Raw genomic sequence first — 11,857 nt, forward strand, 5'->3', positions numbered from 1 at the left:
TGTTGGACAGTTTAATCAGGAATCATATTAATTAATAGGCCTTAGGCATTGAAATTTACTCTCATAAATAAGGTGAACAGGAGGACAAATTACATTTAAATTGATGCAATTATATTTAAACTGATACCATGTACGCCATTTTTGGCTTTTGGGCGCACATACAATTTTAGTGAGGATTCTATGCACAGTTTTATTAATGAGACCCCTGGTCTATCATGAGACAAGGTAAAAGTAACAGCAACTTTAGCATTTAACTGAAAGGATAGTAAAAATAAGCGGCAATCCTCAGCTATAAATGTATATGCTTTTGTTATTCTCTGAATTTGGGTTGTAACACCTTATAACTGTTTCCAAAAAACTTTAGAATTTTGTCCTCATTGTCTTACAGTTGAGTCAGATTAAGAAAGCGTTATAGAGCCAGTATAGACAGAAGGAATCATAACAACCACTTGTAACTCGGCTTAACATTTTTGCATGTGAGTATTTTATCAAGACAGGCTTAAATACGTACGCCTCATATAACGCTCGCCAAGCAGCTAGTCCAACATGCCCTCAAAAACATCCGTGGGAAAAACACACATTGCAGCACACATTTCTCCTCTCCCTTCCAAACACTAGCAACCCTCCAGGCAGTCAGTGGACATAAAGTTATTACTGTGATGTAGAGACAGAGCTCAGTTAAAACTTTATGGATGAAAAATAACTTTTGTTAAAGATTAATAACTCACCACTTCGAAATTCTTACTGTGCTTTCAGACAAAAAGTGAAGCGAGTATTCAGGGAGGTGAGTTTACATACAAAGTCAATGCCGCAAAGATTTGTGCCAGCGACGCAAAGGCAACACGAAGGCCTTCGCCTGAGTTGAAAATGTCCAATTTGAGCGAATTTTTGCTGGTTCCAATCGCCTTCTCGCGAATGTACTCACGCAAGGAAAGCGTCGCAAGGATAAAATTAGCATTTTTAAAAAATGTAATTATTATATTTAAGTTAAGATTTACTCAAAAATATTATTACCGATACTTAAAAAGTCTGAGAAAATCAGTTTTCACAAATATTTTGAGTTTTCTGAACTTATTTGGGTTTACAGTGACAAAGCACTGTCTCTTTTGTTGTAATGTCAGATTGCTTGATAGCATATTTTACTGACTTTGAGTATTGTGTTCCAGATGTATCATAAGTGTGTCACACATACTGTAAAACAACAGCAGGACATGAGGTCCTGCAGCCAGATGCCTTTCCAAACGCAAACTGCTGAGTTTTGATTTAGAAGAGACAATTGTGAAAGTGACAACATCACAGGGATGTCACATTTTCACAATAGCACAAAGTAGGAAACCAGACTCGTTACACCATTGACCTTAAAACACAGTTTCAGAAGAAGTGGAAAAAAAGTGAAAATAGAAACAGTTCAAAAGAGGGGATATAAGAAGGTTTAGTTTTCCTCCTCCTCCTGCTCCTTCCACTCCTCCTCCCATCTCCTGCCACCTGATTCTAATCACCAAGCAACTCTGACCACTACAGAAAATCACCCCCATCATTGTTCGGGTCGCACGCATCACTCAAACCCTATTCTGTCTGAGGTGAATGAAGATTCTTTAAAAAGGTGAGTGCTTCGCATTTAATCAGCTGGATGGGGTTTATCCTGATAAATATTTTGTTCACCCTTCTGTCTCCCTGTGCTTTTCTCCTTCTCCGGTGACATTACAGAGCTTGTGTCAGCGGAGATGTTGGCAGGTGCATTAGTTCTGGGCACCATCCTCACAGCTTTACCAGGTAAGCGAAAAAACAAAAGATACATCTGAAATTGTAGCTTTGTTTAATCATGAGGTGTAAAACCAAACAATGGTGAACAAGGTTTTAATACATATTTTTTATTAGTTACAGTGATGAGAGACGAACTGGCAGGCTCCCTAATTGTCAGAAATTTATATTATATTGTAAATATCTCATAAGTGTGTCAGACATACTGTGAAACAACAGTCAAAACTGTCTGACTTATTAGATTCATTATGCACATAAGGTCCTGCAGCCAGGTGCCCTTGCCTTTACGCTCAGGTTATTTATAAGTATTGATTGCCTTTTGTGCAAGGTAGTCAGCCAGGCAGGCAGTTAGCAGCAGAGGACGACGCTGCACATCAAGGCTCATTCTCACTGCTTCAGTTTTATGAGTCACTCTCTGAGCTGATCAGAGCTGTGGTTTGACAAGTTTTTCTCTGAGGAGCCACATTGACGGAAAACTTTTACTTGTGGGCAATTACACTTCTTTTAGTCTTCAAGTATGTACTCCCTAAACCTTTGGTAGACTACTTTAATGGCAAGCAGTATGTGGATGTGACAGCCAGTAGATATATGGATTCTTATTCATCTGGAGCACTGAACTAATCCTCGATAAAAACAGCAGAATAAATAGCAAAAAGTGTGAAAAACCTGCAGAGTGTAGAAACAATCTTCGTCTATTTGCGTGGTCTGCTTTGCATACATTTTTAGGTGGAGCATAACAAATGTTTGGTTTTATGATTTTAGTTTGCTCCTTCTTAACTGTGCACATGAGTATGCACTTGTAGCATCTGTTTTTCTGGCTGTTTATGGTTTTGCACGATTGTCCTGCAGGTATCCAGAGCAGGTGGAGTGTGTCATTTTCTAGGAGGGAGATCTGCGTGTGGGCAGGAACAACTGTCACTCTGCCCTGTCGTTATGACTACCCATCAGGTATGAAATCATTTTATAAACCTCCTCGATTCTATTTTGTTATTTAATTTTTGTATTTTAAAATATCTACAATGATTAGTTAAGGCAACAAATGCTGTGGTGTGTCCTAGTTCCAAGCAATTAAGGTGAGCTCAAAAACCTGAAGCCTTGTTTTCCTCCTCCATCTTCATCATCCATACAGTGTTCCTTGCATTAGTTGCTCTCATTTAGAAAGACTTTGTTTTGCTGGGTTTTCATTCACAGGTCACACTGTGAGGCGGGTCATGTGGTTCCGTGTGTCTTCAGAAGGTCACAGGGAGTTCACTCACCACACTGACCCGAACGAGATCAGCCTGTCGTACCGTGGACGTACCCGGTAGGAGAAACATACAGTGGTGTTTTTTTTAATATTTGAAATAATACGTAAATGTGAAATAATCCATAAATGTATGACACATTAATCGTGGGTTCCAGCTACATTGGGGGCAGCTATTCCAGCTGTTCAGTCCAGATTCGGTTTGTGAAGTTGAGTGATGCAGGCCAGTACCACTTCAGGTTTGAGACAGACCAGCCGCTGGGGAGATGGACCTCCCCTAACACCATAACTCTCGATGTAACAGGTAGGTTCATCCAAACCAAAACTGCTGTCTCAGCTACGGCAACGATGTATTTGGTCACAAAAGTGCTGCACTGGGCTCATGCAGCCAGTGTTTTTGTGCATGTGTAAATGTCTGTTTGTGTTTCAGACCTCCAGGTCCAGGTGCATCCAGCTAGGCCCGCCAACATGTTTGGCTTCGGAGAGACTGTGTTTGTAGGCTGCCAGGCCAGCGGATGTGCTGCTCCAGGAAGGAGCCTTGCACTGTACAGGTTTGTTATAGTACATGTGAGTGTATTATTGGTTAACCAGATGGTGGTTCAGAGCATATAGTGTGGTTAACATTTAAAAAGCACAGTCTGTTACATTGATATGATGCTCTGCACACAGGAATGGACTAAACCTCGGCTCCTATGAGAAATGGATGATTATCAACCGATTTGACCAGCAGCATGCTGGAGCATATGCCTGTCGACCAATCCCACCACAGAATGTCCAGTCACCATCTTTCTCACTGGCTCTGGGACGTGAGTAATCTCAACCTATCATGCCGACCAAAGCAGCCACAATACCTGCTCACATCTTTCAGATGGTGAATCTGGAGCTAGTGTTGTTCTGACGTGTTTTATTGTCGGGACACAAAAACAAGAAACACAAGTAGCTAAAATGTTGAAAGGTAGAGATTTTCAATATACACATGCCTACTAATTGACCCATCTCTGTCTCAAATATCCTTCTTTTCTCTCCCTCCTATTTTCATTCTCTTCCCCATCCAGATGGTCCTCACTCAACTTCCATAGCGGCCTTTCCGGAAGGGGAGGTATCAGAGGGGGGGTCGGTCACTCTGACCTGCAGTAGTGATGCAGCTCCACCTGCAGAGAGCTTTGCGTGGTTCAAAGGTACAGGATGTTTCCGTGCTGTGTTTATAAGATGACACTTGTACTTGTGCACATTAACTGGCTGTATCGTGGATATGAGCTAACTGGTTGATGTTAGTGACATATACTGTAATGTGAATATTGTCCTGCATTTGGATAAGTGAAAGTCCTTTTATTGAATTGTTGAAGGATCCTTGGATCCTCCTTCCAAATGTGAATTAATGTGTGCACTAATCTGCACGTGTGTCTTTGTCTCCTCTCCAGACATGGACAGTGGCAGCATTCCAGACAGTTTCAGGCCTCAGCTCCGGCTGTCCCTCCTCAAATACACAGACAGAGGAGAGTACTTCTGCGTAGCACGTAACTCGCTGGGGACAGACCGCTCCAAACCACTTCTGCTCAATGTCACTTGTAAGTTTGTTGGATGTTTTCATCATTATCACAGGCAGGGTGTCTTTGCTTTCAAACTTGCACAGTTTAGAGTCCAAACTTTGTGCTTGGGTCAGAATTTAATATGGAGAACAAGAAACCTTTAAGTTTCTATCTTAGGTTGTTGTTGTGTAAATCTGACAAAGGTTAGTCTGGGTTAAACTGATCAGGCAACATCTCTATTTTAAACTCTAGTCATGATGCTAAAAATCTATCACATGGATTCAGCAGGAAGTGATACAAAATCAAACTGCTGATTTAGTTTTACTTTACTTTTACTTCTAAGAATATGCATTAAGATGAAGTAGTGTGATTCATCATCTAATCTGAATCTAGTCTGCATCAAGTTTTTCTAGGCAAACATCAACACATTCACTAGTTCCACCTGCTCAGATATGAGATTTGGGGAGTTTTCACTATTGGTTGATAATAGTATACTATGTTTTTCCTGATTCTGCTCCTATTAACATGGCAACTTTCCTTCATTCCTAAAACTAAAAGCTCCGAAGGCTACATCTATATGTCATATCTCCCATATTTGCTTGTGATTAGTTCACTTTATCAGCCACATAGCACGTTTACTAGGCACCACTCAACTCCACAATCTTTTTTGTGAGGCATTTGCTCACTTAATACACTTGAAATAAAAATATTATTTTATTAATAGTAAATCTCTTCCTGTTTGTCTGTCTGTCTCTTTAGACTCTCCAAAGAACACACGTGTGCTGCTGAGTCCTCGAGGTGACATCAGAGAAGGCTCATTTGCAAACCTGAGCTGCGTCAGCAAAGCCCACCCTCCTGCCAACAGGTATGGTGAATACCTTTTCTCCAGGTCTATCAACAAGCTTTCAAATAGTAATACATGGCATTAAGTTTATGCTCATGGCCTAACCCATAGAAGTTTTTTTGCCGTGTTTGTCAGTATTATCAAGATTCTTGCATTTGTCATTACCATCTTGAAATGTTCTCTTTTTCTTTCTGATGTCTTGAGAGAACAGACTTTCGCTTTCCTTTAACGTATTATAAAAAAGGACTGGGCAAAATGGACAAATCCATTTAAATAATGATAAATATTCTCCTATATATTAAAAAGAGAACAAGGACATTAAGGACCAAAGAATATATTATTGCAAAGTTCCCAGTCCTATAATCATTTTCATCATCATCACCATAATCATCTTCACCTTCCTCCCTCCTGCAGGTATGCTTGGTATCGTATCCTAGGTGATCAGGTGTTGGCTAAAGGAACCTTCCAGAACCTAACGTACCCCCTAGTGCGTGCTCACCATGCTGGACAGTACTACTGTACAGCGTGGAACCGCCTCGGACACCAAACCTCCCCTGTTGCTACACTCACTGTACTGTGTAAGTCACGGGTGTGTTGTTTGTGTGTCTATGTTTGTGAGGCTCTCATCTCCTCCCCTCTCCTCTATTGTCCTCTCCTCTCATCTCCTCCCCTCCTCTCCTCCACACATCAGTACCTCTAAAGTTTCAGAATGTCCATCTTTCCCTTCAGTCTTGTACTTTTAAACCTAAATTTAATACATGTAATAATCAGCATTGGATTTGAACATGGGTGTTCCCTCAAACTCCCCAAACATTTTAGCCCATGGTATCTCCAAACCTTAACATTTTTCATACAGTACAAATTATTCCCATATTTGCGGAACATAATTTAAATGACAAAACCTCCCTTAACCCTCTGTATCTGTCTTTCTTATCTTCTCTCCAGACCCTCCTAAGAACACCTCAGTTCTGGCTCGTCCCTCCAGTGTGGTGGATGCTGGTCGACCTTTGACCTTGACCTGCAGCAGTCAGGCCAACCCAGCAGTGGACAACTTCACATGGCATCGCTTAGCTCTGCACGGGGGCTCTGTACAATGTTAGCATCGTAAAAATGTGGTTCCTCTCAAGGTTACCAAATCATCAATACCTTAACTCTAATACCTGTGGTAAATGTTTGTGGTAAGGTGTTGTTCTCTGTGTGCCTCTGGACTGTCTGCTGGTTTGTATCCTTCAGCACTCTATGAAACAGTAATTATGTCATTTCCGTTTCTGTGCTCCGTGCTCCGTGCAGCTTGGGGCACCAAGTCCGGTCCTGTCTTCACCTTCTCAGAGGTCGGCCCTGGAGAGAGCGGCCAGTACTACTGTGAGGCCAGGAATCGAATCGGAGCCCACAACTCGCCTATCCTCACCGTACGAGTCAGAGGTACATAATGATTCATGCATGGTGTCTAATCTTTCAGACTGCCTGTCTGGCAATATTTAAAGAAAGCACAGTAGTAGAATTCAAGAGTGAAAAATCCCAACAACTATTGCCATGACATTTTGTCCAGACATTTATGTTCTCTAGAGGATAAATCCCTCTGGCTTATCCTCCAATGCCACCGTAAGGTTCACATTTGTGGTTTTGATTGAAATGTCTTTAAAGCTATTAGATGGATTGCTATGACATTTGGTTCACACATGTCCCCCTCAGTATAAATGTAATAATGTTGATAGTAGTCATTTTCATCATCAGGTCAAAGTTTGGGGGTTTAATACCAAATTGCTTCAAAAATAATGTCGCTCCCATCAGCCTAAGATGTAATTTGTGTTTTGTGCTAATTAGCAAATGTTAGCATAGCTAACATACTAAACTAAGATCCTGAACATCAGCAACATTATACTTAAAATCAGCATGTTAGAAACGTCCATGTGCGCATGTTAGCATGCTAATGTTAGCATTTAGCTTCACAGATCCACTATCAACACTTTTGTAAAGACCTAGACCAGCAAATGCAGCAAACATTTGAAAAACAAACGTTCATGAAGTGGTTGTATACTGAATTACTTATATATACTTACAGTATCCCACAAAAATGAGTACACCCTCACATTTTTGTAAATAGTTTATTATATCTTTTCATGTAACACTGAAGAAATGACACTTTGCTACAACGTAAAGTAGTGAGTGTACAGCTTGTAACAGTTTGCGGTCCCCTCAAAATAACACATCACACAGCCATTAATGTCTAAACCGCTGGCAACAAATACTGTGAGATACTGTATATTCACTGGCAGCAGCAAGTAGCAAAAAAATTAAATGTGATGGATAACTGTGCAAGTTTGGACACTTGCAAGAAGAATGAGGATACTTTCGCTGCAAGCTCTTTAATATCATTGCAACCTTTGAGACAAAAAAATGTTACAATGGGATTTTTTATGTTTTCATGAGTTGTGAAGGTGTTAGAGTATCATCCACAATCAGTCAGAGGGCCTGTCATGGTTCATCTCTGTTTCACCCCCATGCCCTTACTGCAGGGGGCTGTACAACGATTTTTTTCTGGAGACATGGTGTGTGCCGTTGTCACTCACAGAAGTGTAATGGAAGAAATGAACTGTCACTGATACGTTTAGTGAAACACCTCTTCTTATATCTATATTTCTGATTATGTCAGACAATGAACCCAAAAACCTCCAAATGTTTCTCTGAGATTATAGCAAACGGGATGTTTCGATAGGTTTCTGTGATTGAAATCATGAGTGATGAAACCTCCGTGTCACTATCGCAGCATGAGGTCCGGGCCCTAGTCTTGGTTTTGTATGGTCCTATGGTTTCTGACTGTTTTTCTATGAGTCATGGTGAGTCATATGAAGCCCTATGAGTGGCGAGCAAGAGATGAGGTGTTGTGGAAAACTAGTGGAGTTAGGTTTGGAAATCAGAACTGGAAACACAAGTCTCAAGTCTAGACGCCTGCAAAATGATGCACAGCTCTTTTCCTGTTCCTCACTTTCCCTGTTTCTATTTTTATATTTTTTGTTCTTTTTTAAGCTTGCTGCACTTCATCTCATGTTATTTCTCATTCCCTGCCCTTTCTTCATGCTGATAACCTTTGTTAACCTCCCACTGGCAGGTCGTCTTAAGGTCATTGCTTTGGCATCTGCAGTAGGCGTGTCTGCTGGACTCATCACTCTCACAGTGGCCATTATGATCAGGTGACAGGAAGCACACTGCTATTTAGTCATTGCTAAATGGCCTATTTCTGTTCTCTTCCACATAATTTTAAAAGAATGTTTTTTTCTTGTTCAGGTAGGAGTCATTATTTGATTATGGTTTGATAATATTGGCCCTGTTTCTTCACAGTAAGAACATGCACAGAGTAGACATTGAGACAGGAGAAAACAAGGTACGTTACTTGTTCTTCTATTTTTCATCTTTCAACTTTAATCTCAGTTTTTGTTGAACCTGCAGCTCAAAGTTCAAAAACATGCTTTTATTACTTGATACAACATCCCACAATAAAGTCAGGATAGTTTCAATGATGTGCCATTGCCATTTTCTCAGTTAAAAATTACCCTCAGTTTTACTCTTTCCTTTCTTCTGTGTGTGTGTGTGTGTGTGTGTGTGTGTGTGTGTGTGTGTGTGACCCCAGCGCCCATCAGTGACAGATGACACCATGTTCTATGAGTCAGCCCAACAGACCTTTCCAGTGAGAAAGGGCAAGATGTCCGACATACCGGTACACAACTCTGTGCTCAATTAGAGTGTTTTTATAGCTAATAAACTATACACAATACACACAATAATGACAAATTATTGCAAATTCTCTGAATTTGTGATGTATCTTTTTGTGTGTGTGTGCACGCACAGGAGGAGCCAGAGGACTTGAGTGACAGCTCCCACCCTGCCATCGTTCCTCTGAAGGATGCCCCACCAATCACAGAAGTTGAAAGTCACAGCCCCGCCCCCAACTACATCACTGTCCACTACTCTAAGATGTCCAGGTAAACACCACCTTACTCTGTCTCTGTTACTTTCTCTTCTCCTCTGACCCCTCTCCCTGCCTGTTTCTCTTCCCATCTTCCTCCTCCTTCCTTTTCTTCACTTGAAAAAATTCTGTTATTTTCTGTCTTCCATGTACACCATCTATCTCCCTCCAGAGCTGTCAACCACAGCAGCAATCTACTGTTTCATGCTTGCATGCCACACATTTTATTTTACAACTACATTGGCCCTTTTGCTTTCTTCTTTATCTTCCTGTCATCACCTTCCCTGCACTCCTTGTCTTTTCCTTTGTCTTTGCTCTCTTTTGTGATATCCAACACGTTCTCCTGTTTATGAGAGGACAGTAAATTTCTCATCCCAGTTTTGGACGTTCAAAACATTTTAATGGTTCTGGAGCAAAATGTTTTTATGATTTGATGTGAGTCAGATGTCCAGACGGACTCATATGGTTGCATTTTGTTGTTGATGTTGGATCAGTGCGGATCAGGTGCAGGTCCACAGCCTGCCACTGGGTGGTGATAAAAAGCCGAAGGATTCTTCCAAAGTTGTTTACACTTTACTGCCCCAGCCTCGCCACTGACCGGGAGAAAAAAGGCAAATCAGGTGTGACACATTACAGTGCTCAGTATCGTCATTTACAAACCTCAGAGGTACTGTTTTCTCTTTGTCTGTTTTGTGCATTTTTTACATGAAATTTTCCCTACATAACTTTATATATTATATACATGGGAGTGTGTCAGTACTATGATCACCCCACACACAGTAGGATTCCTAAAAATGTAGGTTATACAATAGTCCAGCAAAGTTGTGACCCTCAAACAAAATCATGCAACAAAAAATCAATTAACAAAAGTTTAATGTTCAGAGTTCACCTGTTTAGCTTTATAATGTACCACAGGACATTGAAGTATGTCAGTTGTGCAGTAACCAAAACCATGCAGGAATAAAGAACCAAAAATGTAAACAGTTAAATCACATGATAATTAAATTTTTATGATCAAATTGTGTTGGTTTTTTGATCTAATTATTGCATTCAGTTGCATGCTCTTGTTGTTCTATTCTTCACTGTTCTTTCCCACAGCTGAACAACACATCAGCCTTCTTCATGTGAACCGTTCACTTTACTTCCATTCACCCGGAGAGGATTGTGGGTCAGGAAATGACTGCTTGTGACCTCTGACAATGCCATACGCTGTTCCAGGTCGGACTTGTTGTTATGGATCCTCCACAGTTCACCGGACCATGAGGACAACATGTGGTCCAGGAGCTGCTGACCGGGAGACCAGCTCCTAAACTGTGTTGCATGTCCTTTTTTTTTCTCTTCGCATCTTACCACCGTGTGCTGCCTGATGAAGCAGAAACACTTCCAAAACAAAAAAGTGAAAACATTTGCAACATTTTGCTTGCGTTCATATTCACAGTACACGCTGGATCTACTGCTGCTCTTCAGTTGGTGGTTGACAGGGAAATTTCCAACTAATTAAATGACTACATTTATCTACATCTGGTTGCTACAGCATCATTTGCATCCTCTGAATAGTGATAATCATTTGTATTCAAACATAATTGTCTCCAATAAAAAGACGTGTTAGTGGCAAAACCCTGTAGAATATTATTTTACATCTATCATGCATGAAACAATGTTCTAAATTGTTAAGAGGCTTATTTTGATTGCTTATGCTGCAACATATATTCAGCTGACACTGCTTGCTTCCGTTAAACATTTTAGTCTTTCCATTTTGCTGTGGAGTAAGCAAAGCCAGCAATAATGCAAAGTACATGTCATAGTTTGTTATACACACGAAAAATAAGACCAACATACCTATCTTGTAGCTTGACAGTGTTTAGCAGTTTCTTTTCCGCAGCCTGTTGAGAGTGAGAAAGCTGCATGCCGGCTGTATTTAGAGGGCTTCAGTAAATGGTTTTGGATGAATTTAGACCAGAAATAAAAATTAGATTTTCTCTTTTAGAAGTAAATATGTTTTTCAGGCAAAACATCTTAGAATCATTTGAAGCACCCAAACATGTCCTATTTACTTAATAGATTCTTTCATATCAAAAATAGTGACTTACAGTTATCTGTTTTTGGTAGTGAAATTTTACATCTCGCACCTCAGACATGATCTTACAAAATGTGGGGAAATGAAACTGCTGCATTTTGGCAGTTTTGAAATGACACTGACGAGCAAAACAACCACACAATTACTGTGCACATTCTGCTTCTTCCATTTTTCACAACAACACATCTCAATATTTTTTACTTATTCTTTTCTTGTCACTCAACTTCACAATCAGTTACTAAATCATTAAGCTTTTGTTTTGTTTTTCTGAAATCTTACTCTCTAACCTGCATGGTGCAGTGGAAATGTTTGTTGCAATAAACGTGTCACTATCATGTAGTTATTGTGACATTTCCTCTCTTGATGTGGAGCCACAGTGGAAATATTCTAAGTTAGAGTTCAATTCAATTAAAGACAACAATAAAAGTGTGCTTTTCAT

The 11,857-nt window shown here is 40.3% G+C and overlaps 1 protein-coding gene across 1 annotated transcript; it reads left to right on the top strand.

The window, feature by feature from the left end:
• The first annotated feature begins 1,281 nt into the window (after positions 1 to 1,281).
• Positions 1,282 to 10,573, top strand: si:dkey-33i11.1 (sialoadhesin). Its single transcript, XM_038712011.1, has 19 exons — positions 1,282 to 1,603; positions 1,708 to 1,773; positions 2,611 to 2,709; positions 2,953 to 3,064; positions 3,163 to 3,308; positions 3,435 to 3,555; positions 3,674 to 3,810; positions 4,060 to 4,182; positions 4,426 to 4,572; positions 5,293 to 5,398; positions 5,792 to 5,955; positions 6,323 to 6,472; positions 6,668 to 6,799; positions 8,487 to 8,568; positions 8,717 to 8,759; positions 9,006 to 9,092; positions 9,224 to 9,357; positions 9,836 to 9,961; positions 10,440 to 10,573. The coding sequence occupies exons 2-18, from the start codon at positions 1,725 to 1,727 to the stop codon at positions 9,936 to 9,938; spliced, it is 1,935 nt and encodes a 644-aa protein (XP_038567939.1). The 5' UTR covers positions 1,282 to 1,603; positions 1,708 to 1,724; the 3' UTR covers positions 9,939 to 9,961; positions 10,440 to 10,573.
• The last annotated feature ends 1,284 nt before the right edge of the window (positions 10,574 to 11,857 follow it).

This window comes from Micropterus salmoides, unplaced genomic scaffold (genome assembly GCF_014851395.1).
Source record: "Micropterus salmoides isolate LMB-PRFRI ecotype aquatic unplaced genomic scaffold, ASM1485139v1 Ms_hic_scaffold_11, whole genome shotgun sequence".
Taxonomy (NCBI): Eukaryota; Metazoa; Chordata; class Actinopteri; order Centrarchiformes; family Centrarchidae; genus Micropterus; species Micropterus salmoides.